At 47.9% G+C, this 27,210-nt stretch overlaps 2 protein-coding genes across 2 annotated transcripts in view; one reads left to right on the forward strand and one right to left on the reverse strand.

Annotated features, from left to right (window-relative positions):
- Positions 1 to 16,831, forward strand: part of TMLHE (trimethyllysine hydroxylase, epsilon) — a 38,568-nt gene extending 21,737 nt beyond the window's left edge. The window contains 7 exon segments of the mRNA XM_024199091.2: positions 1,823 to 1,999; positions 5,047 to 5,273; positions 5,275 to 5,327; positions 6,777 to 6,896; positions 11,827 to 12,063; positions 14,007 to 14,145; positions 15,728 to 16,831. Coding sequence (XP_024054859.1) covers positions 1,846 to 1,999; positions 5,047 to 5,273; positions 5,275 to 5,327; positions 6,777 to 6,896; positions 11,827 to 12,063; positions 14,007 to 14,145; positions 15,728 to 15,859 — 1,062 coding nt within the window. The 5' untranslated portion in view covers positions 1,823 to 1,845 and the 3' untranslated portion in view covers positions 15,860 to 16,831.
- An 8,869-nt stretch (positions 16,832 to 25,700) lies between these two features.
- Positions 25,701 to 26,723, reverse strand: LOC112106043 (probable G-protein coupled receptor 34). Its single transcript, XM_024199082.1, has one exon. It carries the CDS (start codon positions 26,721 to 26,723, stop codon positions 25,701 to 25,703), a length of 1,023 nt encoding a protein of 340 aa, XP_024054850.1.
- Between the last annotated feature and the right edge of the window lie 487 nt (positions 26,724 to 27,210).

Genomic DNA, 27,210 nt, shown 5'->3' on the forward strand with positions numbered 1-27,210 from the left:
GAGTAGGGCCCTACTAAATTCATGGTCCATTTTGGTCAATTTCACAATCAGAGGATTTAAAAATAGTAAATGTCATGATTTCAGCTATTTAAATCTGAAATTTCACAGTGTTGTAGGGATCCTGACCCAAAAAGGAGTTGTAGAGTGGTTACAAGGGGTTATTGTAAGGGAGGTTGCAGTACTGCTAACCTTACTTCTGCGTTGCTGCAGGCAGCAGCACTGCCTTCAGAGCTGGAGAGCGGAGTCCAGCTCTGAAGGCAGAGCCACCGTCAACAGCAGCACAGAAGTAAGGAATGGCATAGTTGGTATTTCCACCCTTACTTCTGCACTGCTGGGCCCTCAGTCAGCAGCCGCCACTCTCTGGCCACCCACCTCTGAAGTCAGTAGTGCAGAAGTAAGCACGGCATGGTATGGTATTGCCACGCTTACTTCTGTACTGCTGCTGGCAGGGCGCTGTCTTCAGAGCTGGGAACCTGCCGACAGCAGCCGCTCTTCAGCCACCCAGCTCTGAAGGCAGTACAGAAGTAAGAGGGGCAATACAACGATCCCCTCCCCCTCTAAAATAACCTTGCAAGCCCCCCTGCAACTCCCTTTTGGGTCAGGACTCCCAATTTGAGAAATGCTGGTCTCCCCTGTGAAATCTGTATAATACAGGGTAAAAGCACACACAAGACCAGACTTCAAGGGGGAGACCAGATTTCATGGTCCATGACGTGTTTTTCATGGCCATGAATTTGGTAGGGCCCTGCAAATGAGGCTAGTTTAGGGGACCTTTCTATTTGAAAGCGTCTCTTTTTTAAGTATGTAATTAAAGGAAATTGCCCAGTATTTAAGATACCTTTGGTCCAAAGGATGATGCAATGCATATGGATCTGGATACTTGGATTTCAAAAGCCAAGCTGGACTAGAGGGGGAGGGACTCTCCTCTTACACAAAGACATTCTTAAAGATATCAGAGCTGGCTGAGACAGGTTTAAGCTGTTTGGGGATGGGAGAAAGGCAAAAGCACCCTGCCATGCTATGGGTCAAGGAATATTTCAGTGTCCAGCTTAGTGCCAGTGCAGTAGTGGTTTCCGTTGTATTCAGATGGACCTGTTGATTTATACCTATCCTATTTGGCTGGACTTTTTCCTCTTTCTGTATTTCTATACAATTGCCAGTTAGCAATATGGTTTCAGCCATACTGAAGGGAGCATCTTATCTCGGATAGTTGCTGGACAGCACTTCTGCAAAGGGAATGAAATAGTCTGGTCTGTCAAGGAATAGGGAAGAAAGGAATAAGTAACTGCCTAGGTACGTGGCCAGCATGGCTAAGCTGCAGTCTTCCTTCCCAACAGTGTCGCAGGAGGGGACGTCTGTGGGCTCAGTGAGAATCGAACAATCTATAGAATATTAGGCCCTGGTTAAAATAACACTTGCCTAATATTCACAACACCCCTTGGAGATAGATAGTGTGTGTGCGCAGTGGTTTGAAGGTAAATACTAATAGACTTTGTAGTTGCTGCAAGTGGGCTTATACAGGTGGGGTTCTTAGCCTTTTGGGGTACATCTACATGGCAGCTGGGAGGTGTAATTCTCTGATAAAGCTAGCATACTAAAAATAGCAGTGTGGCCACGACGGCTCAGGCTAGCTGCCTAAGTCTGAAATCCTTGATATGTACTTGGGCCGCTGTGGCCACACTGCTATTTTGGTGTGCTAGCTCGCACAGCGCTTACATGTATGTCTAGCTAAGTGGGGATTACACCTCCCAGCTGCAGTGTAGACAAATCCTTGGTTTTAACTTGTTTGACCAAGGACTCTTTTAACTATCTATTTTCCCAGAGCTCAGGTACGCAGAGACCCTGATGCGCTTTGATTATGTGTGGCTGCGTGATCACTGCCGCTCAGCATCCTGCTACAACAGCAAGACCAACCAGCGCAGCTTAGACACAGCTAGTGTGGATCTGTGCATCAAACCAAAGACTATCCGAGTGGATGAGACCACGCTCTTTCTAACATGTAAGTCAAGGGAGTCTGCACTAAATGTTCTGAAGGGGCCCAGCTGCAGCCAAGGTAAACATTGAAGAGTGTCATTCTGCGAGATGTCCCTAGGTGCTTTCTACAATCAGCACATGCCTTAAATCATTTTCAGGGTTGTGTTGCTTTTTAACTGAAAAGGAAACTCTCAGCGTGTTTTCAATGTGTCTAAAAAGCTGTTTCTCACTAGTGGAGATCTGAAACTTGGGGCTTGTCTGCATGGGGAAATTTACTGGCATAGCTATACTGCTATAGTCATAGTGATATAGTGGCATAATTATAAATCCCCATTCTTACAAGAGTGCCTTTTTCCAGTTTAGTTTATACCACTGCCAAAGCGACATAAGCTAAACCTGAAAAAGGCACTGTCAAGGCTGTATCCCCACTTTGAACTTTAGGGTTCAAATGTAGGGGCCTGCATGAAAACTTCTAAGCTTATCTACCAGCTTAGCTTTGGTCCGCTGCCACCATCACAAGAATTCCCTCCCTGGGAAGCCTTGAGAAACCTTTCACCAATTCCCTGGTGAACACAGATCCAAACCCCCTTGGATCTTAAAACAAGGAGAAATTAACCATCCCCCCTCCTTCCTCCCACCCTCCTTTCACCAACTCCTGGTGAATGCAGATCCAAACCCCCTTGGATCTTAAAACAAGGAGAAATCAATCTGGTTCTTAAAAAAGAAGGCTTTTAATTAAAGAAAAAGGTAAAAATCATCTCTGTAAAATCAGTATAGAGAATAACTTTACAGGGTAATCAAACTTAAAGAGCTCAGAGGACCCCCCTCTGTCTTAGGTTCAAAGTACAGCAAACAAAGATACACACTCTGGTAAAAAGGTACATTTACAAGTTGAGAAAACAAAGTAAATCTAAGACGCCTTGCCTGTCTTTTTACTTACTAGTTTGAAATAGGAGAGACTTGTTTAGAAAGATGGGGAGAACCTGGATTGATGTCTGGTCCCTCTCAGTCCCAAGAGCAAACCACCCCTTAAAACAAAGAGTACGCACAAAAGCCTTTCCCCCCCCAAGATTTGAAAGTATCTTGCCCCCTTATTGGTCCTTCGGGTCAGGTGTCAGCCAGGTTACCCGAGCCTCTTAACCCTTTACAGGTAAAAGGATTTGGAGTCTCTGTACACAGAGAGCTGTTCCCTTCCCTTTATAGTTATGACAGGCACTCTTTTAGGCTATGTCTACACTGTGTACCTTACAGCGGCATAGCTGTGCTGCTGTAAGGTCTTCCGTGTAGCTGCTCTTTGCTGGCAGGAGAGAGCTCTCTACTCCTGGCAAAATAAAACCACCCCTAGCGAGCAGCGGTAGCTTTATTGACGGGAGAGCATCTCCTGCCGACAAAGCGCTGTCCACACAGGTGCTTTTCATGGGTAAAACTTTTGTCAGTTGGGTGGCTTTTATTTTTTTTCACACCCCTGACTGAGAAAAGTTTTACCGACAAAAGTGCAGTGTAGACCTATCCATAGTAAGTGTGTCCATGCAGGGAGTTATAGCACTATAACTCTAGTGGTAAGCGTCTCTGTTTAGACACAGTCTCATTGTTTTGCATCTTTTTGCATGCACGCTGACAACTTGTTACACAGTGGTTTGTGAGAGCTGAACTGCTGATTTAGTCTTTAAGAAACAATATCCATTAGAAACCTAGTGTATTTCAGAAACGTTTCAAAGTAGGTTCAGGTCCCACACATTACCTCAGTCCCCTGCCTATTCCTGTGATTGAGAAACATGTTTTCCCACTATATACTGTTGCTTTCCTCTGTTGGTTGTGTTAAAAGACCCATACAAATGGGGAAACATTTCAGCTTGACAGCACTTTGTGTATAGTCATTGCACAAAGTAAACAAAGTTCAAAATAATTTTTTTTCTCTTCTCTTGTGTGTTCTTTTTTAACAAGAAAAAAATAAAATTCAGAGAGGTGACTTTTTAAAGCATATTTTTTTTAAATAGGACAAAATCAAACCTTCGTAGTCACAAAACAAGTGGTGCCCTTTTGTCCCCCACCAAAAAAAAAAAATCTAAATGAATGTAAGAACTGAATATGGGCATATGGTAAAGATTTCCCAGTGCCCCATAGGTGCTCTTTAGCTTACATTCTTAGGCTGATGGTAAGGCGATCTTGCTGTGGCAAAGAATGCTGATGGATCACAGTTAAGGGCTTACATTTTTATTACGTTTCCTGGGGAAGTCCAGGCTTATCTCTGGATCAAGTGCTGTTTTGGGAAGAGACCTAGGTGTGAACAGATGACTTGAGAACAGAGTGTGGTTCTGGCCTGTGCTATAGTTGTAAACGTTCCCTCAGAATCTAAAGCTCTGTTTCCTTTTTTCCCCAAATATGTTTTGTTTGAACAAGAGAAAATGCAGACTCTCAAACAATACATTAGAAGATGAAAGACTTCCTTTCTTTTACATTTCCCCCCTAAATGTGAGGGTCTGATCAGAACTCCTGTCTCCTATTTTATCCTCTACTAGTTGTTCTCGGCTCCACAACTTGTCACTTTTTCTCCTGCCTGAGGAGTGATTGTAGATTTGTCCCGTTAGAGCTCAGCAGTTTATTCAGACCATTCCTGTGCTACCAGTGCCTGATTCCTGGTGCATTACCACTCTGTACTGTCTAAGGGGTTTTAATGGATCTGATTTCAGGTTATAGGACTGCAAAGCTGATGCATTCTGTTCTGAACTTTGACTAAGGCACCACGTCACACCTGGGGAGATGGCCAGAATATGGAGCCCTAAGACTAAAATAAAAGTAGTGTAGCTGGGAACTAGAACTTGTAATGCAAATAAAGGAGCCACCAGGTGCACTGAAATATGAAATAGCAATGTGGTGTATCAAATGCTCACTTTCTCACTGTAACCTCAAAGATAACTTCTTCATGTAACTTGTCCAAGAAAAATCTAATTCCACAGTAAGAAGCAGTTGCTAGACAAAATTATAGGGTGACGACTACATCCCAATCCCGTGTTTTAACTGGCTGATCACCCCAAAGCTCCAGTGGCGACAACGCTTTCTGTTTTATCACAGGGCCAGATGGTCATGTGACCAGGTATGGGTTAGAGTGGCTGGTGAAGAACAGCTATGAGGGTCAGAAGCAGCAGGTCATGCATCCTCGAATTCTCTGGAATGCTGAGATCTATCAGCAAGCCCAAGTGCCCTCCGTGGACTGCCAGAACTTCCTGGAGACAAAAGAGGGCCTGAAAGAATTCCTGCAAAACTTCCTGCTGTATGGCATTGCTTTTGTAGAAAACGTCCCCCCCCACCAAAGAGGACACGGAAATCTTAGCAGAGAGGATCAGCTTGATCAGGTAACTAGAGATGCCCTAAGGAAGGCCACGTGCAACTTTCTAGAAGCTCCAAGGGCCACACATATAACGAGCAGATTGTAGTCTCTCTCTTTCGTATGGAGGTGCAGCCTTCTCTTACCCTCGATCCCAGAATATAACTCCAGTCAAGGTGAAGTATTACATACTGGGACCTGCAGTCTCTGTGGCCAGGCCATTTGGTTCAAGATGGAATGTTGCATTGTAGAACCTGCCATGTCCACGAGCCCCACCTCCTTATTAAAGCTAGGATTATGGCATTGTGGAGCTGCATAGGCAGCATCTGGCCACTGTTGTGCTAATGGATAATGTGCAGAGCAGTGAGTAAGTGCTGGACTGGGAAGATTTGAGCTTCACTAGGAGAGAGATTTCCTGTTTTGATATGAAGGGTTGGGAGGGCAGCCGTGGGCCTGGGAGCTGGAAAGATTAAAAAAAAAAAATCTATAGTTGGCTCGAAAAGAGAAGTGTGGGAAAGATATTTCAAGTGTATAACAAAACAAAAACCCCACTAGTCTAGCCTGGGTTTGAATTTCAGGCTGTCTCCAGACTGAGTGCTGTAGAAACAGCTTATGTGCCCCAGGCCATCAGCAGTGCAGAGATTTACATCATGGAACTGCCACTCTTTTCACGCTGGTTAAGGAGTGGCATTGATGGGTTCCCAAGGGAATCTTATATGTGTTATCTGTCTAGGTACTTATAGGCCTCATTACTGTGGCACCCGAGACTCAGATCCTCAAAGGTATGTAGGTGCCTAACTCCCAGTGAAATCAAAGAGAGTTAGGCACCTACATACCTTTGAGGATCTAGGGCTGAGTGCTTTTCAGCTTTCTACCAGTACAATTTGCTTGTCTTCAGCCTATTTCCTCCGCTGCTGGTCATCTTCCTTCCCCACAGTTCAAGGCTTGGAGAGTGGGTGTCGGATGGGAAACTCGGGGGGCCTTGAAACTCAAGCAGGGATTCTGTGCAATCCCAGAGGAGGTGGGTGGAAGGGAGGATGTGATGTGTGAGGGTCAGCATCTTCAGACTGTGGGAATGCCTCTCATGACTCAGGAGTGAGGCTTTTGTTGATTTTATAGGAATGCTGTAGGAGTAGACCCATTCATCTGCTTGAAGGATATTGGTTATGAGACTTCAAAGGCTATGTGGGTTACACAGGAGAGGTTGGGGCTCTGTTATGAGAGAGAGGAATTGAATACTTAAAGTAGTGGAAGCACCTTCACTTGAGACATTAGTAATGAAAGTCACTTAATGTATATTATAAAATATGCAGCACATGATATTCTGACTTTCTAACTTGTACACTTTGGGGGATGATGACAGATACACTTATGAAAACAGGTAGGATGTTCCCTAAAGCAATTTGTGCCACACCAATTGTGTTTACTGGCCTCTCTGTGATATACACCTGATCAGATCCTGTCTTTTCTCTTCCAGGGAGACCATCTATGGTAGAATGTGGTATTTCACCTCTGACTTCTCCCGGGGAGACACAGCATACACAAAACTGGCTCTGGATCGTCACACTGACACCACCTACTTCCAGGAGCCCTGTGGGTAAGTGCTTGTGCTGGTTCCCAAAGATGCAGCTCAAAGGACAAGAGTAATTTACTAGACTGAAGTTTCTAATGGCAGAATTTTTGATAAGTGGGTTGGCTGGTTCTAGACCGTAGCCATGCACTAAACAGACTCACCCATTCCAACAGTATGGTACTGCTGCACTGAAATCCTGTTTTATTCAGGAATCTGGCAGCATGCTTTATTTTTTAAATCCCCTTTTTTCCCCACCTGAAACTTCCTGGTCCTTCAGGGACACATTCTTATTGTGGGTTGGCTCTTGGGTGACTACATCTTGCTGTCAAGGTGACTCAGGTACTTCTTTGGTGCTCTTTTGGGATGAAGTTGGCCATATGACCATATATAGTAGGCCCAGCCACCCAACTACCTTGCAGTTTATGTGCTTTACAGCGTTAGTAAAATTACTATGAAAATCTATATATGGATTCCAGAATCCCAAAATTCACAAGTTGCATATTAGTGACTGATTATTTGTAAGCTGTGATGTGTGGGTTGTGCTGACTTATATACCATCATTACACATGATCTGAGCAAAAACTTCAAATGAGTTTGGATTTACTTTCTTCCAGTGGTGTATTACTGTCATCAGTTAAACCGCCTGCTGCTCAGACTCCTCAGTTCCAAAGTTCATGCCTGTCTCCATTTTCAATATGTTCAGAACTGCAACATGCTCATTAAATGCTCATTCCCAGACTCTGTGTTCACAAGTAGTTTTAGTCCCTGTGTTGTAGACTTTATACCCTGTTTGTGATGCAGGTTTTGATGCCCTGAGAGAAAAAGGCAGCTGGCCTAATGTTGATCACACTGTTGTGCAGGAGACTCAAGGCTTCATTTTCAGTCTGTCTTTTTATGGCAGGAGGTTGGGAATGCTGCAGAGACAGCTCCCTCAGTCACCAGGCGAAGGCCCAATTAGGGACCAGTGTTGTTGAGCACTTTCTAAGTACGGCTGTAAAATACTAAAATGGTTAAATGGTAAGCATTAGTCTTACTGGTTAACCGACCCTAACTGTTGACCCTCCAACCGCAGCAAGCAGCCCCCAGCCACAGCGGCCTCAGGCCCCCTCTCCCTTTAATCGGTTAACCGATTAAATGTCATAATTTTAAACATTTAAACGGTTAACTTTTTTAATGGATAGTTACATCCCTATTTCTAATCATCTGAAGGGTGGCAACTGCAGCATGGAGCTTTGAAAGCAGAGGAAGGAGTAATCGGGGGAGATCCTCTGGCTGCATATGAACTGCAGAGCAGCCCTTAGGAAGGGTAGAGGGAACCTACAAAACTGCCTGCCGGAGTTAAGCTCCAGCTGCCCAGTTCACATCCCATGTACTGTCATGGCAATGAAACTAGCACAGAAGGTCTAGATGGCAAGGAGTAACTTGCATAGCAGCAAGAGATGTTAAGTGAATAATGATTTATTAGTATGCCCTGTATGTGGGAGAGGAGTACTTGCACAAAGCACAGGTCATGCTGGTCACCCAGGAGCAAGGCTGCTCTAGTATGTTCTATGAACAGCTGGGCATTATTTTGAGACCTTTTTTGCGTAGTATGCTCTGCACAGCTGATTTGATTAAGGAACTGTCCAATGAAAACTCCACTGAAACAGATAGAAAAAAGTCCTTAAGAGTGAATGGTATTATTTCTTGCAGAGTAGTAAAGGTTTCTGATTAAACCAGTAGCTGGAGAAACTGCTAATCATTAGCTATTGATGTTCCTTTGTGCTTTGAAAGAAACCTGTCTCCCTAGTGTGTCGCTGTCTGCAATGGCCTCCACCATTATCTCTGGTTTTGATATCCTAAAATGAACAGGCAGTATTACCTCTAGGTGCTACAGGATGCTAACCTTTTGAAAGACACAGTGTCATCAAGCAACCTTTCTGCAGCTGTCTTGGTCTGTCAACAGCTTTCCCCATTGTCAGGAGATCTGCCTTTGAATGGGTAGTGCCAGTTTTGAAGTCTCTTGCAGCTTGTGGGTGTAAAGGGATAGTTAGAGCCCAACAGAGAGAAGCTGCAGGTGCTGGATGAATGAGCTGGATGGATCACTGCACACCGTTTCTCATGGGGCCTCCTAAAACTTAGGACCAGTCAGTTAGAATTGGACCGGAGACTTCCAGAGAAGGCACAGAGTGCTGCAGAAAGTGGTGGTTGTAAATTAATGGGTGAAACTGTTGTCATAGAAATTTCTGTCCGTTCCAGCTGAGGAATAAGGAGAGACGGGCACAGCTAGCCAAGCAAGGAGCCCCGGGAGGGGCGATCCGTTTATTTCAATTGCAATTGGGTTCGAGCTCATAAGTCAGCAAGAACAAAGAAAACACTTACACCAAAGCATTATATGCAGTTGCTTATGATAATCTATCGCTCTATGATTGGCCAAAATTTGCCATCATTACCATACATGTAGCTTGCTAATTATGTATCTGCCCCTCTTATGACCCCTTATTGTTCAGCTACTTGCCCCCTCCTCCTTGCTTATTTTGCAAACTAAGCAGTTTATCTACAGGACGCATGCACAGAAAAGTCCATTGTCTCCAGGTTTGGAGTTTGGCTACATTTCCTCTGGAAGGAACTTCCTGAGTTAAGACATAGCAATAGCTGTATATCTTCCATGTGTACGTGACAAATTTGCCCCCTGGCAGTTAAGCAGAATAATTTTATATCACTGTCAACCCATAAAACTGGTGCTGGGGAGCCCTGTGTGGCTGGAGGGTGCTATCTGTCAGACTACACCTTACCAAGTAGGTCTGAAGAGAAATAAATGGGGAAGATACATTGGAGGTGGTAGAGGGGTGAAGTTCAGGTTGTTTGGATTCCCTTATCTGAGCAATTCCACACCTTGCAATATTTTGTGGAGGGCTGGCCCAATGGCTAGGAAATAGCTTGGGACTCAAGAGACCTGAGTTGATTTCCCTGCTCTGCCAGACTCCTTCTGTGATTTGGGCAACTCACTCAGGCTCTGTGTCTCAGTTTCCCATCTGTAAAATGTGGACAGTAGCACTTCCATACCTCACAGGTGTTGAGGATAAATATATTAAAGTTTGTGAGGTACTCAGATGCTACGATGATGAGCACCTGAGAGAGACATTCGTGGTTTAAGTAGAACTTTAACTTTGGTTTCCCTATTTTTCCAAAGCTTGCTTTTTTTTTTTTTTTAAACTAACTTTGTTCTAAGGCATTTTCTAGAGGAATTAGTTTTATGCCTGTTGAACTTCTAAAATCCAGGGTGAATCTTCTTTTGGGTTGGGAATAGTTCATAGTACTTAAAAGCAATTTGATCGTTGTAAAAACTGCTGTAGAAACTGTAACACAGTATTTTAATTAAGCCATGTCCTAATGCAGGGGTGGGCAAACTACGGCTCATGGGCCAAATCCGGCCCGCGAGCTGCACCATGTGGCTTGGCCCTGCTCCGGCACTTCAGCCAGGGCGCTGGGTTGGGGGCCGGACCATGCAGCTCGGTCCCACTCCAGCCAGGGTGCTGGGTTGGGGGCCACGCCATGCGGCCCGGCCCCGCTCCGGCCGGGGTGCTGGGTTGGGGGCCACGCCACGCGGCCCGGCTCCGCTCCGGCCGGGGGCAGCACCAGCGGCTCGGCCGCGCTTTGGCCGGGGCACTGGGTCAGGGGCCAGACCATGTGGCTCAGCCCCTCTCCAGCCGGGCTGCTGGGTCAGGGGCCGGACCACGTGGCTCGGCACTGCTCCGGCCGGGGCGCTGGGTCGGGGCAGCACCAGCGGTTTGGCTGCGCTTCGGCCGGGGCGCTGGGTCAGGGGCCGTACCACATGGCTCTGCCCCGCTCCAGCCGGGGCACTGGGTTGGGGCCGTACCACATGGCTCGGCCCCACTCCAGCGCTCCAGACGGGGTGCTGCATCGGGCTGCACCACACGGCTCCTGGAAGCTGCAGCATGGCCCCACTCCGACTCCTGCACACTCCAATGGGAGCTGCAGGGGCAGTGCCTGCGGATGGGGCAGCACTCAGAGCTGCCTGGCTGCGCCCCCGCATGGTAGCCAGAGAAGGGACGTGCCACTGTTTCCAGGAGCTGCTTGAGGAAGGGAAGTGCCGCTCGGAGCCTGCACCCTCTGAGTCTCTTCCCACGCCCCTTCCCCAGCCCTGATCCCCCTCCCGCTCTCCAAACCCTTCAATCCCAGCCCAGAGCACCCTCCTGCACCCCAAACCTCTCATCCCGTGCCCCACCCCAGAGCCCGCACCCCCAGCCGGAACCTGCACCCCTTCCCTCACCCCTGTCCCAGCCCTAATCCCCCTACCGCCCTCCGAACCCCTTGGTCCCAGCCCAGAGCACCCTGCTACACCCCAAACTCCTCATCCCCACCCCAGAACCTGCAGTCCGTCCTGCATCCCAACCCCAATTTTGTGAGCATTCATGGCCTGCCATATAATTTCTATTCCCCTGTGTGGCCCTCAGGCCAAAAAGTTTGCCCACCCCTGTCCTAGCATGTCCTCTAATCCGTAGTAAGAAAAGGAGCCATTTCAGACTTCAGTTGGGGCGGGGGGCGGAGGAAACAATGTACTAAATAAACCTGCAGTGTTTAATTAATAACTTTGGTTATAAGATTGGGCTTTAGAATTTCACAACTACTTATATATTAGGGTTAAATACTTCTTAGCATTTTGCACTGGCTGGCTCTGTCCTCATTCAGTGAAATGTATGATACCTGACATAGTAAAACAGCAGCATCTACCACTTGCTATTGGGCCATTTCAGTTCCCTGGCAGGTGTCCCAATTAAATGAAGTATACTATAAAAGAGACTCTGAAGCTGTCGTGAGCTGCTGCTTTCCCGGGTTCATTCCCCTATCTTGGTGGTTAACTTCCTATAACAACCCACATGACTTCATTCTCTACCATGTGACAGACTGACTGGATTTTCCTTTGTGTTGTGTGTTCTCTCCCCCTTTGCAGTATCCAGGTGTTCCACTGCCTCAAGCACGAAGGGACAGGTGGCAGGACGCTGCTGGTGGATGGCTTCTATGCAGCAGAGCAGGTTCTCCAGCGAGCTCCTGAAGAATTTGAGCTCCTCACCAAGGTGCCGCTGAAACATGAGTACATTGAGAATGTTGTGGGCTGTCACAACCACATGATTGGGGTTGGGCCAATTTTGAATATCTACCCCTGGAACAATGAGCTCTATTTGATCAGGTGAGAAATAATGGATCACACCATTGTTTGAGGGGAGATGAGAGGAGGGAGCAGCCATTAAAGGCGTGTGTGGATTTTCCAGCACGCTGGTCCTGTTGCACAGTGTAGACTGATAGAACCACTCTCCTCTACATCCTGCATATTCTCCTGCCCTCCCAGCCACTGAACCATGTACCAGTGCTGCCGGCTCTTCTAACTGGTACTTTAGGCTCTCTACCCTATCTTTTAAAGATAAGCCTCTGTTCTGAGCTCTGGCAATGCCACTTCTTGACCATCTCCCATTCAGCTGCGAGCTGTCTGCCCTGCAACGGAACAGTTGCAAGACTGGGTTTGAAACAGCCTTGGCTGTAATATGGGTTACAGCACACTCGGCTGAAAGGGAGGGGACGGGCCCTGTCTACAGGCGAGGCTTTCATCTGAAAAATGAGGACAGTTGCCCAGAAAGGGTGGGAGCCACTATTCTAATCTGAATATTTTACGTAATTCTCACCAACTTCCACACACTTATTTTTCAGTGGTTACCCATGCCATTCATTATAAATGTCTAAAACAATTACATGTGGCAATTCCATGCCTGCCAAATTTCCAGACGGACAATGGGGAGATGTCCAGGGAATTTTCAGAGCATCATCTCCTGGGCAAGCAGCCACAAGCCCAAACACCCTATACATTTCAACAGAAAACTCTGGCTCTTAAATCTCAGACTGCGAGTAGCTGCCAACCCCAGTGCACCCACCCATTGCCCTGCACAGTCATCTTTCTGCAGGGGGACTGCAGGTGGCACAAGTCTTCCTCTTCAGCTGGATCCTGCACTATTTAGGTCAATGAGAGTCATGCCATTGACTTCAGTGCCAGCAGGATCAGGCCCCCTTATACATAGGTCTTTCTGAATTTCCACCTCGTCTACAGGGAGGTGGGGTAAAACTTAGCCCAAGTTGTATTGAGTCTTTGATTCTGGTTAGAATGCAAGCTGTCCAGCTTGTGCTCTTTACTTTGGATGATGATCAGTTGTGTTTGCCATCTCTGTACCTCATAACAGCACCTAAGATGAACTATAAACATTCACCCCTGCTCCCTGTACCTCTCTTTCATTAAACGTACATAGCATTGAAGCAGGCTTCCACTGATTGTTTCCTACTGAGGATGCTGATTGGTCAGTTTGTTCAAGCACTGGTATTCCCAAAACAGTGTTGAGCTAGTCACTGATTGGAGAATAAGATAGTAGATTGCACATGCACTTCCGGCACAATCTCCTTTTATTATCACAGGAGGAGTTTAAGGTTCTCCATGATACATCAGGGTTGATCTTCCGCTTTGAGTTTATACCCATGTATCCCTTGACATACAGGTCAATAACCATGCATCATTTTTTATTTTGTTCCTACTTGCTAACCATAAAGAAATAATCACTCTGGTGTGGGGGCCTTTTGCTGGCTCTCTCCATTGGGTGAATTTCACCCTCCCAGCATTCCAAGCTGGCAAATGAGTGATTGAAAGTCACTTAAATGATGCTGCCTCTGTCTTGCACTGCAGTGCTCTAACTTCACCCTGCACCGGGTAAATTGTCAATTGTAGTTTAAAGGGGTTTTTATAAGAAAGGGACCCAATCAGGTCATTTGAGCCCAGCAGGTTTAAAAAAAAATCCAAAACAAAATATTAACAGAAATGTGGCATGGTGTTTGTTTTGTTTTGTTTTTGGAAAATAATTCAGTGAGGATAGTTTTGTTTGGATTTAAACTTGTTCCTACTTAAATCCCCACTCTTCGCCCACCTCACCCCTGCCATATTTACTACATAAATACAGAGCAACCCCAATGCGTTTTTTGTGGCCTTCCTAAAGATGTCCTTTGTGCATTAGACTCTAGAGGTTTCCTGTGGAATATCTGGCTCTGCTCTGCTCATAGATCCATGGTGACTGTCTCTTCTGTTTTGTTCTGACCCAGGTACAATAACTACGACCGAGCTGTCATCAACACAGTGCCTTATGATGTTGTGCATCGCTGGTATGCCGCGCATCGCACACTCACCACAGAGCTACGGAGACCGGAAAACGAACTCTGGGTCAAACTGAAGCCAGGCAAGGTAGTCATAGGTTGGGGGAGCATATGAGCTCACTGCATTGAAGGAGGCAGAGCACTTATTTCGATATAACAGGGAACTGGCAATTAAGACAGCTGATCTTCCCCCTGACTTGATGTAATACTTTGGATACGTTCCCCGTGCCTCAGTTTCCCCCCCCTCAACCCTGTGGTAGGATGCACTGTATCAGCAGCACACAAGTCTCCATTGCATACATTCTTACCACCAGAAAAAGTGGGGCAGAGGGAGGATGTGGCCACATGTCAAACCAAAAATAATGGGAATTCACCCAAAAACAGTGTGGGAGGAGGGCTGCCACAGATGGGGAAATAGATCTCCTGATCTGTGAAGTAGGGCCAATAAAAATACCAGTGTGAGGTAGGTTGTGAGGGTTAATGTGTTAAGTGCTTTGAGGTCTTGTAGAAGTGGGAGGTCTTATTAATGGAAATATATGAAACATGTAGAGGGCATCTGAGGAAACAGATGAGACCAACATTCCTATCAAACTCCATCCTCTTGGGCTGCTCTCAGAGTCTTGCACTGCAAAACAGTATATAAAATCAATATTCTCCCACCCCAGACGTGACTGAAGTGTGTGGTGCACAAACCATGGAAGCAGAAAAAAGAAGGCTGCACCCCAGGGTTTACAATGCCAAGGATGTGCTGTGCTTTAACCCCTTGTCTAGCATTACAATTACAATGCACAGAACCAGACCATGTTACTAGTGTGCAGATCCTAGGCATGTTTTGGCCCAGGGGACACATCGGTCCAAGCCTACTGAAAAAGTTTACATACACACAAAACAGATTCAGCCAGGGGAGATTAGTGTCAGAAAGCTGCTACAATCTGCCTCTGCTCCTGCATGGCTGAGGGGAGGATGTGCAGCCCGAAAAGTGGAGTATGGCAACCCCTGAGGTTAGTGTTTGTGCCCCTTCCACCCTCAGCCTCTCCCTGCCAGGTTTATAGTGCTGGTGAACTCTGCCAACAGACCACTACCATAGAAGCACAAGCAAATGGTATAGACTGTGCCAGTACTGTCTCATTGTTTCTTTGTACTCCGCTGTGTGTCTGTGTCATCTGTCGTCTCTCATCTTCGATTGGAAGCTCTTTGGAGCTTTTTCTTCTGCGTTTATACAGCACTTAGTGCAGTGGTGCCTTGGTCCATGACTGGGGCTCCTAGGAGCTACTGCACTGTAAATAGTAATTCATTCTTCATTTCAATGCCTATGTATCAGGGGTTCTCAAACTGGGTGTCGGGACCCCTCAGGGGGTCGTGAGGTAATTACGTGGGGGGTCACGAGCGGTCAGCCTCCACCCCAAACCCTGCTTTGCCTCCAGCATTTATAATGTTAAAAATATTTGAAAGTGTTTTTAATTTATAAGAGGGGTCGTACTCAGAGGCTTGCTGTGTGAAAGGGGTCACCAGTACAAAAGTTTGAGAACCACTGCTATATATTAAGCAGCCCAAGGGCCACAACTAATGTTTCAATGTGCCATTTAGGTCATAATCTGTTCTAATATGTCCTCTGTTCATGTGGACACTTCTTCACTCCGTATTCTCAGTGCTTTTCTCCTCTTATGTAGGCGCTGTTTGTGGATAACTGGCGCATCCTGCATGGGCGGGAATCATTCACGGGATACCGCCAGCTGTGCGGGTGCTACCTGACGAGAGATGACATGCTAAATACTGCACGTTTCCTGGGGCTGCAAGCTTAACATAGACTGTCAGCAGCAGAGAGGCAGCAAAACCTGTCAACTACAGTGCTCCTGGAACTTTGCGTCACCAGAATGAACACGTTTTAAATACCTCAAACACCCCCATCCCTGCCAAATAGTTCTCGGTGCCTGGGGGAATGGGCGGGAGTTAAGGGTCACCAGAGCTTTACCTGATTGTCAGCTGTGGGGCAGAGGGGGAGACCTCTCTTGCTCCCACCCCCATGGCCTTTCAGCACAGTCTGACTCAGCTTGAGAAGGAAGAAGCCAAGGAACTGAGTTGCAGCTGGAAATGCTCACAAACACCAGCTGATGCAAAATTCCAATCAAGTGCCTTCTGGATTTTAAATGAGGTGGTAAAGCCCTCACGTTCCCCTAGGTGTTTTGTCAGCAGCCTTCCAGGATTCATTGCACATGGTAGGCCAAAGTAGCTGTTTGCCTTGTTTTGACCCTGAGCTAGACCTTTTTCCAGCTTGAGAGAGAACAAGAGGATCAGTTTGGTCCTGCTTGAAGTAATGCAAACACCAAGTTACTCCAGCGTGAGGGTGGTGACAAGTTTCTCTTCTCTTTCCCGCTCCTTAAACACCTCCCCTAGCCCCACCTGTGTGCATGCATTTTGGGGCAGATACAATGTCATCCTTCTCCAGTAATTGAAGGCAAACTGTGCTGACTGATGGCCCAAACGGATCAGCCAGTGTAGTATGGAACCTCTCCTCGGAGATCTGTGGAGAAGGAGGGGAAGTGAGAAATTTCTGGGAGGGAGCAAGGTGCGGTTCATCAGGCAGCAGTGCAAGGCAAGGGCAGTATTTCCCACACCCCTCCTTGGTCTGAGCAGCAGCAGGCTTGTCTCCACAATTCCCCCAGCCTGTTGTTACCTGGTCAGAGCTTCCCTGCACGTGTTTCTTGGAGACTTGCTGCCTGGGCCTTTCTGTTCTCTCTGCCTATGGGCTACAGGCTTAGTGCAGGGAAGCTGGGAAGCTGGCAACCTGCTGCTGGGAGAGGCTTAGGGTCTTACACCATGTTTTCCTCCAAAGGTCGCTAATGAGATGCCTTTCAGGCCCAGAAAGACATGGATTGCATAGGAGTGTCTGGCATTTTAAAGGGACACTGTCAAGATAGAAATCCTCTTTAAAAGCAGACCCTTTCCTGTTACTAATGATAGCTGACCATGACCAATCTCGTTTATTTTTCACTCTTCAGGCTGTTCGTTTGCTTTTTCACCTCACTAAGCCTGGAAAATGAAACGAGGCTGGTCAGTCTCTCTCTCTGATTCTCCTGAACTAGCCAGCTGCTGTTGTGCTACAAACAGAGCATGGGTATGTTTACCTATAAAGCCAGTGGTCTTCATTTAGTTCACATACAGATGAATGTCTCCTAGTACTAGGGTTCATAAAACTTCTCCGAAACCTACTTGGGTGAAGCTATTAGACAGTGTCCGTTTAAGGGACTCGCTCCCCTAGACAGCAAGAGAGAAGTCATTGGGGTTTGTCAGGGAGTAACTGCAGCACCCAGTGTAATCCCCCAACTGGGGATATGTGCAAAAGTGATCCATTAGCTGTGAATTCATGTCTGCAAGCTTGGGTGAAGAGGGTCTTTTTTCCAGTTGTGTGTTTCCCAAGACCCATGGACTGGAGGGTTCCAAAGAGGATGGAGCTAGGCTATTCTCAGTGGTGGCAGATGACAGAACAAGAAGCAATGGTCTCAAATTGCAGTGCGGGAGGTCTAGGTTGGTGCTGGCAGTTTCTGCTATAGGAGGCAGCTCTCAATTTTTGTCACAGCAGGAAGGAAAACAGCCTCATCAAGCCCTCTACACAGAATTCTCCTCTTGGTCCGCATGGGGACTGCCAGCAAAGTGCACATTTTGAAAGCCTTTTACATGTAAAAAATGTATAAAAGCAAAAATGTTAAAAATCAGCATCTTGGCACTTCATGCACCTCAAAGAGTGATACCGCCTGGGCAGTGCCACTTTCTGGCCTTTGGTGCTTTTGCTACAATGATGTCTTGGGTTCCAAACATTGCACTGGGGCAGCGGGTGGTTTCAAGAACAGCCTAGATATAGAAACGGGTGGAAAAACCTGTTTGTATTGATTGTTTTAAAACTGTAGGGAGTGGGGAGGGAGTTTGACTTCGAAATGTTAGGCCTGAAGCACAGCTGACAGCTTTGCATTTGAGAGGGAGTGGAATTCATGAATTCCTTCACAGCCTGGGGGATGTTCTGTCCGGATTTTGTTGGAATGGCAGTGATGTTTGCACATGGCAAAGTGCTACCAGATTTCCCGAGTCCGAATCTCTGTATTTCAAAGAGCAGCACTGTGGGTAACGCAGCACTGTGGGTAACACTCCATCTTCTCTCCAGTGGGGCCAGCTGCTCCCAGCAGCACTTGTTACTAGGTAAGGCTCTGCTACTTCAGGAAGCTCAAACACCCAGGACTCAGACTAGAGCAAGGGAGAAATTGCCTCAAGGTTATTGATGAGAGACGAGTGAAACCTGTGCCTTTCTGATAGGGAACAGGGGTATGGTAGGTGTAAGCTCCTCTGGACCCAGCGGACTGAATAGATGGGGGACACCAGTCTACCCAGGAGCGACTCTGCTGGAAACTGAACCCTCCTCCCTAACTTGCCGGAAGTGACTATACGCTCTCCATTATAATGACGTGGTCTTGGTTTGTTTTCCCCTTGAAGCACATGGTGGGGAAAGCTACCAGGAATGTGTAAGCTTCTGAAACATATTTTCCTGCATGTCCTTTTCAACTTCTCTTAACCTCCCTCCCCAGCAACAAAGGTGGAGGGGAGAGAATTTGGCTTAACCTTCCTCACCACCCTTCCCCAGATCTTAAGGAGTTGGAATTTCTTCTAAGCAACTTGCTGGAGTCAAATATTATTTGGGGAAACAGTATTTCTTAGTCACACACTAGCGCTTTGTCAAATCTATGCATTTGTCTGAACACTGTGTCAGTAACTGTGTTCCCCATGATGTTCTTTGATCAATCTTTGTACTCAAGCTTTTCAAACTCATTTTTGGCTAATAAAATAGGAATTGCTTTTTTTTTCACCACAGTGAGTTGGAGGCTCAGGTCTGGGAGTGCGTGAGTATGGGACTTATCCCTCACCTGTGTTACACTAATCCTGCCATTACATGTGCTCTGTTACATCGAGCCGGTCCTCAGTCCAAACTTCTTCAGGGTTTTTCTCCTCCCAAGGATGTTAAATTTCCAAGAGTGACTTGGTCTTGGTAAACTTTTGAGCAGGGGATTGGGGGGGAGGGGGTAATTTTCCTCTCTTTTCCTCTCTTTTCCTGAGACAGAAAGTAAAGATGCCAGGTTGTGATATCTTTTCATGGAGTAGTACCTACTCTACAAGTAGTCCCATTGAAGCTAATGTAAGGTGTGACACATGCAATGCTTTGGAAGCAATATAATAGTCTTGATTATTCCTTGAGATGTGACTTACTATGGATGCCTGGAATATTCAGATTGTTGTATCAGATTCATAAAGGTTAATAGGTATGGTTATGGGCTGGCTAGGGATTGTATTCCTGGCTCAATGGGGGATGCTTCCTGCAGGAACTGAAGTCACTTGGGGGTTATAATGCAAATCCCAGTACTGAAACAATGCAGATGCATCTTTTTAAATGCACACCCAGGGGAAACAGCACCCAGACTGATGCAATTTGGAAAGACCTTTGAACCAAAGGACTTGAAAGGGTTCAAAAATATCAGCCCTGAGGACAGTCACTCACACTTCAGTCCAAGACCTGACATGAGACTGACCAAGAGAGAGGGTGCCTGAAGTACTTTAGTCCTTTCAGTGTCTCCATGGGGAGGATGGGTGACTGCCTAGTAAGTTAGTCCTGCATAGAAGCAATTGATTGTATTACTGATGTGATTTCTCTGCAATGCTTTTGTTCTGAATACATAGTACTTTGCTTAGTTGACTGGTCCCCCCAACCCACACACACACACGAGAACAGGATGACAGGAGCTGAACTGAAGTCTATCCTGCTGAGAGCATCACAGTGGATTGGAAGAATCTGCAGCCTAAATCCCCAGTCTGGAGGGAGAGAATTGAGACTCCATCCCAAGAAAGGTGACGGCTAGAGGTCTGAGGCTTACATAGGGTGCCCTTCAACAGGCCATGAAGGGGTCTGAGGTGCAGTTACATTGGGGACTGTGACAGGTACTATCCAGTGTGAGTGTGAGTATATCACTCTGCCCCTGCAAGAGAATTAGATGTGGAGCTGGCCAAAGGCCCACGTGTCTCCGGCTTCATATTCTGGTGATAAGAGGGCCTGGTCTGCCAAGGAGCTTGTGATCCAGGGACTTTTGTGCCAGCTGGCCAGCCTGAGGACATAGGGGGACATAAGAGTTATAGGGATCCCTGGGGTCCATTACCTACATACTAGTCTGCCACAGAATGCCGTGTGAGATCTCTGAGCACCTGTGTCACACTGGCCATCATAAGCATTGCAAGATGTATGTATGGGAAATCTGTGAGGAATTAAGTATATATACTGCCGATGGTCTCTAGGTCTGAGAGCTAAGGCAGGTTACCAAAAGGTGACTCTCATATTCCTGCCCAGCATGGGGCAAGAGATGCTTCTCACTTGGGCTGGTCACCTGCATGAGTATCGGACAGTTCACAATGGATGCTCACTTGTTGTCTGAACAAAATGCTAATTAGTGGATTGGTTGGGGAGGGGTCAGAAAGAAACAAAACCAGCCAGAAATCTCAGCCAGGCTTGGCTGAAACCACTGGGAAGAACTTTGGGTGAGATGGGCTTCTTTCTACCGGAGGAGAACTTTCTAGTTACATTTAGGCCCTAGAAAGCATGTTATGATTTTATTTTATATGTAACCATTTGTCTCTACTAATTCTGCTTGCTGCTTCTCCAACCTCTCTCCTTTGTTAAATAAACTTCTTAGGTTTGCTATAAACATATCTAAGTGCTGCGTGTTAAGCCAAAGCTGTGCTGCAGGGTGTAGTCAGTAAGCTGTAGTGTACAGTTCCTTGGGGAACAGCAGGTCTGGTAATTCTGAGAGTGTCCACAGGGGCAGGGGTGGGATGCTACAGGGATGCTTGGAGGAGTTGGGGTTTGGCGTGTGCCTAGTGCTAACCTATAAAGGGAGAGCCTGTTTTTTTATCCCTGGGGTTTTGGCTCCCTGTTCTCTCTTGATCCTGGGGCATCTTTAACTTCTGTCAGGTCAGAAGCCTGGAGCTGGGCATGAGAGGCCACAAGTCAAGGTCTCCTCTTGACCTGCAGCATTCCCCAGTACCAGCATTAAGGTGACCTGACTCTCACCTGTCCCAAATGCTCTCATAAGAGAAAATGTAGTCATCTCTTCATTTAGAAATTCCTATCGGAGCCATCACTCCACCTGCACGTCCTCCATCATTAGTCACTTTCTGGAAAAAGAAGGCTAATGGCATATTGGGCTGCATTAGTAGGAGCACTGCCAGCAGATCGATGGAAGTGATTATTCCCTTCTATTTGGCACTGATGAGGCCACACCTGGAGTATTGCGTTCAGTTTTGGTCCCCACACTACAGAAGGGATGTGGACAAATTGGAGAGAGTCCAGCAGAGGGCAACAAAAATGATTAGGGGGCTGGGGTACATGACTTACGAGGAGAGGCTGAGGGAACTGGGGTTATTTAGTCTGCAGAAGAGAAGAGTGAGGGAGGATTTGATAGCAGCCTTCAACTACCCAAAGGGTGGTTCCAAAGAGGATGGAGCTCAGCTGTTCTCAGTGGTGGCAGATGACAGAACAAGAAGCAATGGTCTCAAATTACAGTGGGGGAGGTCTAGGTTGGATATTAGGAAACACTATTTCACTAGGTGGGTGGTGAAGCACTGAAGTGGGTTACCTAGGAAGGTGGTGGAATCTCCATCCTTAGAGTTTTTAAGGCCCGGCTTGATAGAGCCCTGGCTGGGATGATTTAGTTGGTGTTGGTCCTGCTTTGAGCAGGGGATTGGACTAGATGACCTCCTGAGTTCTCTTCCAACCTTAATCTTCTATGATTCGGGCAGTTACTTGGCAGCTGGGGACCTATGCGCCAAGGCCTTTTTGCCCCCTGCCCAGGTGCTGGTGCCCTACCCTGGTGGCTGGCGTACGTGCAGCATAGGCCCCACAGCGGTTGGAAGGTGGATCTGTTATTATCTGCTCCCAGGCAACAGGCCCAATCCCATGTGCCTTGTTGCTGCTCCAGCACCGCCTCTAGGTCCTGCTCTCACCTCCCTGTGTGTGCCCAGAGGTAGAAGCAGAGCCGGGCCCCGCTCTCATCTCTGTGAGATATTGGAGACCTCGTGGACTACAGTTGGAGGGCCTGGGTGTACCCCACGGTGTTCAGCCAGTGCATGGGGTTGCCCATTCTGCTTTTCCACAGTTGTGTGCTCCTAGAGGTGAGGGCAGCCTTGACCCCCACTGCACTTGCTTATCCCAAATGGGTCCTGTGGGAGGATGCTCCCCACCCACTCCTCACCCCAGGCCCCTTAGAGCTTGTCACTGGGCCCCCTGCTATGAAAGCTCTCCCAGCTGCCCCCAACACAATACCAGCTAGGCCACCTCTGAACCATGCCCTGAGAACATCTACATATGCTTGACTTCATGCCATCCACTTCCTTGCCCTCGTCTCCTGCCCTGACCCCAAATTGCAGGCCCTGCTGCCACCTACCCAGGGCCAGGAACCCCAGTGGGCCAATCTGTGCACCACTCTGGTTCCATGGCCCGCTGGGGATATTGGTTGGTGAACACAGATGCATACTTGACACGATTCGTGGACTCTGACACCCATACCTTCTGCGCCAAGGGGGAGACCCTGGCACACCCTAGGGTGTGTCAGGCTGCAGCCCCTCTTCCAGCACTTTTCCCCTCCCCTGTTGATCCTAGCACACCCTACGTGTGGCCCCACAAGACCTCCTCATTGACCTTCTCCTGGCGCCAACCATCGCTCGAGCAGGAGGCAGGTGGATGGGGAGGGGCTTTATTTCTGTTCCCTCATCAAATCACACCTGTGAGCAGAGTGCCACTGACTCCTTAGCCACCTGGGAGGAGCGTTGGGCACTGTCAGGGGTTCTCTGCTCAGTGTCCCTGGCTAGATCCCTGATTTTTTGTCCTCTGACCCTGGTTTTCCCTTGGTTGTCCCCAGAATTCATTCAGTGGTTCCTCCCCTTGATTGAGGGAGCAGATCTTCAGTTGTAGTCCCACCCATCCCAACACCCGCAATAGGTACACCCCAGTCCTTCCACCTCTGTGTTCACAAGGGTTTTCAAGCAAGTACTGTCAATCTAGGCAGAAGGCCATTCCACAGCGACACAAAAATCCAGGCCGGGTGCTGCATTTCTAACATGTCCCTGTGAACCTGGTCCTGGACTCAGTATCCTGGGCTGTTGGTATAACCCAATGTGGCAATTCTTACCTTGTTGTGCTACATTAATATACTAAGTTCCACCCACCCCTCTGCTGTAGGTAATTATTATCTGTGGGAAACTAACACACAGGCTAAGGGACATGCTCGAGGTCATGTAGTACATCTGTGGCAGAGCCAGAAATACAACCCAAAACTCCTAGTCTCTGCTTTCATTGCTAGACCATACTCCCTCTTATGACCCGAAGAGGAGAAGTGGGGCTCCGTGGGCCAAAGTAGTGCTAGGCAGTGTGGTAGAAGCTTTTTGGAAAAACAGACCAGACTAGACCTGAATTTCTAATGTAGTTTTTTTAAAAAATAAATAAATAAAAAATAAAAGAGGTAGAACAATATCCTGTTCTTTTGCAGGGGAGGGAACCTTGGGCCTTTCTTACTTCTCATAAAAAAGCCAACAATTTTGCTGATTTTGCTTTTCCTTTGCAGGTCACCTTTAAAGGTCAATATTGTAAATAGTGCATGGGGCATCAGAGTCTGAGCTTGTCTTGGTTTTGAGAACTTAAACCACAAGCTCTTCCCTGTTGCAACATATTACAGGATCAGAAGCCCATGCTCTTGTCATAGCCTGAACACTTCTGCTAGTACCCTGGCGGCTGTGAGCTTCCTATTCAGTTGGCCAAATGCTATCTCCGGGGATACGTTGGCAGGGAATGGAATCGGTGCATGCAACTGACAATAGGAAATGTGAGACATTTGTGGCCACCTGCTTAGTTCTTGGCAGGAGCTGTACAGAAATGGGAGGTTAACCTGGTGTAACAGACACTGGCACCAGAGAGAGAAGACTCAACTTGTCTTTATTTCAGATTACAGCGTTTGCACTGTTCCCTGGCCTGCCAATCTTCCCAACCCCCTCCCTCCCCCCAATATATTGGATGTGTTCACCCACTGCCCAAGTGTCACTCAGTTCCTGCTGCACCTCCTGCTCTTGCTGGATTTCCATCTGAGTGGGATGTGATGTCTATACAAGTCAGATCACTGACCCATCTATTTCCCCCTGACGTACAGTGGCATGGTGTTCTTGTGGCCTAGAAGTCACATCTTTTCCTTCTCTTCTCAGAATCCTCATAGCAGGGGTCCAGGGAGCCTGAGGAGGGGAAAGGCCCATGCCAGCGTGCTGTCTCGAATGCCTCTAGTCCTTTTGCGCTCTGAGGAATATGCTCATGAACACAGCAAGACTCTGCAAGAACTGCAGCCTTGCTCTCTTCCGCACTCTCCTCCCCCAGCTCAAGGGGACTCAGTTAGTCCTCTCCTGCATTTGCTCTCTTGAACAGCTCTAGCCTAGAGGGCTGCAGTGTAAGAAGCGATGAAACAGTTATAATTTCTTTCCCAGTCTTCCTAGTAAGTCTCTGGCCCTGTCTACACTGTAGCAGCATAAATATGGCTCTGTGGTATCAGCACTTCCTACATCCACAGAACTGCCTTTCCATCACTGTAGTTCACCTTCCGTTGACCTAGCTGTGGCTGCCCTGGAGGTTAGGTCAACCTTATGATGTGCTCAGGCTTGGGGAAAAAACCCAAGCAACCCAAACCTTCCCTCTGCCAGCCCCAGTCAACAACACCCAAACCTCCGGCATGACAGGGACCAGCCGGGCCAAATGTGAATAGGTGGTATTGTGGCACTGGCCTGGCAGCTAAACTCCTCCAACCCCAACCCCTGAGACGTCTGCCATAACCACTGTAACAGGGCAGCCACCTCTGGAGCACCCCTTTGTGGCCAGAGGCCACTCAGCAGCACCCTGCCTCTGTGTCCCCTCTTGGTTGTTCAGTTACTCCACCATCATAGTCCGAAAGGTGATTAAAACACTCCCCTTCTGGGATCCAGTTTATTTAATCTTTGCACAAACTAACCCTCCTGCCAGTTCAGTCTCTTCCCCCTGTTCCCTTGGTAGAGTGTCCTCAGAGCTGGGGCCCAATTCAAAGTCTCCAGGCCCCAACCCCCATGCATTGTCTCTCTCCCCTTGGGTAGGAAGTCCCCAGCCCTCCTCCCAGGAGTTAGGCACCAAGTCACCAGTCACTTCCAGGCTTTACCTGCCTGGAGTTCCACCTCCTGGTCAGGGTTTTCCCTGATGTCTCTACCACAGCCCCCTGGACTTTCCCTTCTCTTCAGCTTCCCGCTGTCCTCCAGCAGGTCCTGTCCAGGCTGTTAACATGGCACAGGTGGGATGGAGCAGTTCCTTCAGTAATCAGGGCTGGCTGACCCCAAACCTCCAGCCCTTAAGGAGCAAGCCCCCATGTTTGTGTGGTTCACTGCTCTGGGCTGGCTGAGCTAAGCGTTGGTTGGTTTATGTGTGTTTTGTTTTTATTTTAAGTAATGGTAATGGGAGCTGTTCTCCTATTTACAGACTGTAGATCACATGCTCTGTCTAGTTTAAGGAAGATGTGGGCGGGCCAAGCTTCCTAGTGCACAGGGCCTCAAAATTCTTTAATCCAGCCCTGGTTCTGTGATGGATTTACTGTGGTTTAGAGCCCCCTGATTCCTCAGAAGAGCTCTCTTCAGCTTGCCTTGCATGGCGCATAATACTGCTTTCCTGAAGCTGCTGGACAAGAAAAAGAAAATCACAGGGTCCAGGCAGCTGTTGAGGGCCGAGATGCACAGAACAAGCTCATTGGTGAGGTGGAGAGCCTGCTTCCACTGCATGCTGGAGATGATATCCAGCTGAGCCAGGATGTATGGCACGCGGACAAAGTGATAGGGGGCAAAACACACAGTGAAGATGACCAGGACCACAAAGGTCTTTGTGATGGCCCTGCTGCTTGTCCTTCTGCTCTGCTGCTGAACTTTCCCTGAGGAGACTTCATGGAGCTTGGCAGATATCTTGCCATAAAAATAGAGGAAGAGCAGCAGGTGAATGAAGAAGGTGGCCACGGCGACCATGTTGAGGGCTGCCCCCAGTGGGCGTTTGCTCCTGAAGTGGAAGCACTTGTTGGCACAAGGCCTTTTTTCCCTAGTCTCGAAAAAGAAAGGCAGCGTGAAAATGGCATAGGTCAGCCAAATGACCCTCGCAGCTACGGTGCTGCAAGGCAGGGTGTGGATTTTAAACTGCTGGAGAGGCCGAATGATTTTCAGGTAGCGGTCCAGGCTGATCAGGCTGAGGAACATGATGCTGACGTACATGTTGAGATAGAAGAAAGCACCAACTACCGTGCAAAGGATCAAAGGGCCGCTCTGGTTTTGATAGGCCACCCGGAAGGGTAGGCAGAGGGAAAGCAGGAGGTCCGACAAAGCCAGGTTCCTCATGTACACTGTGATGGAGGTCTTCCTCTGCGTGTGGCGCCAGAACACCCAGAGGGCCAGCATGTTGCTGAGCAGGCTGATGATGAAGATGAGGGAGTACAACACAGGGAGGGTCACTGCAAGGAAGCCATCTTGGATCTCACAAACAGAGCTGTTTGTCTGAGGCTGTGTGAACTCAGTGGCAGGAAAAAGAGTGCTCCAGGAGCCCATCGTCTGCACTCCAGGGATCTGGAAAGACAAGGGAATGTGCGGTTGTTTGAATCCACAAACTTATTATGTGTTCATTCACTTACGGGGTGAGGGGTGTATAGTTATTCATTCCCCATACTTAAGTGCCCATCACTGTGGTATCTGGGTGCACTGTGGCATTAGAAACCAAACGTCATTGGTGAAGCCAGCACACTAGGCACTGGGCCAAGGACCTGTAGGGCCAGAAGCACGAGTTAAAGAGCCAGCCCCTGCGTGCAGCAGCTGCTGTGACAGACTCACACCCTCTCTCCCAGAGCGAGCCACACACCACACTGCTCAGTGGATTGGTTACACTGAAGTGCCTGTGGGGAAGGCCCTGTCCTCCTCAGCAGATTGGCCACTTCTGGGTATTCTGAGTCCTGCCTCTGGGTGACAAAGAGGGGGCCTTTTGACCCCTTTTGCTCTTGCTCTGTAGTGCAGGCTGCTGTCCCAGATGGGATACTGGACT

Source organism: Terrapene carolina, unplaced genomic scaffold (genome assembly GCF_002925995.2).
Source record: "Terrapene carolina triunguis isolate 2854851 unplaced genomic scaffold, T_m_triunguis-2.0 Scaffold983, whole genome shotgun sequence".
Lineage (NCBI taxonomy): Eukaryota > Metazoa > Chordata > Testudines > Emydidae > Terrapene > Terrapene triunguis.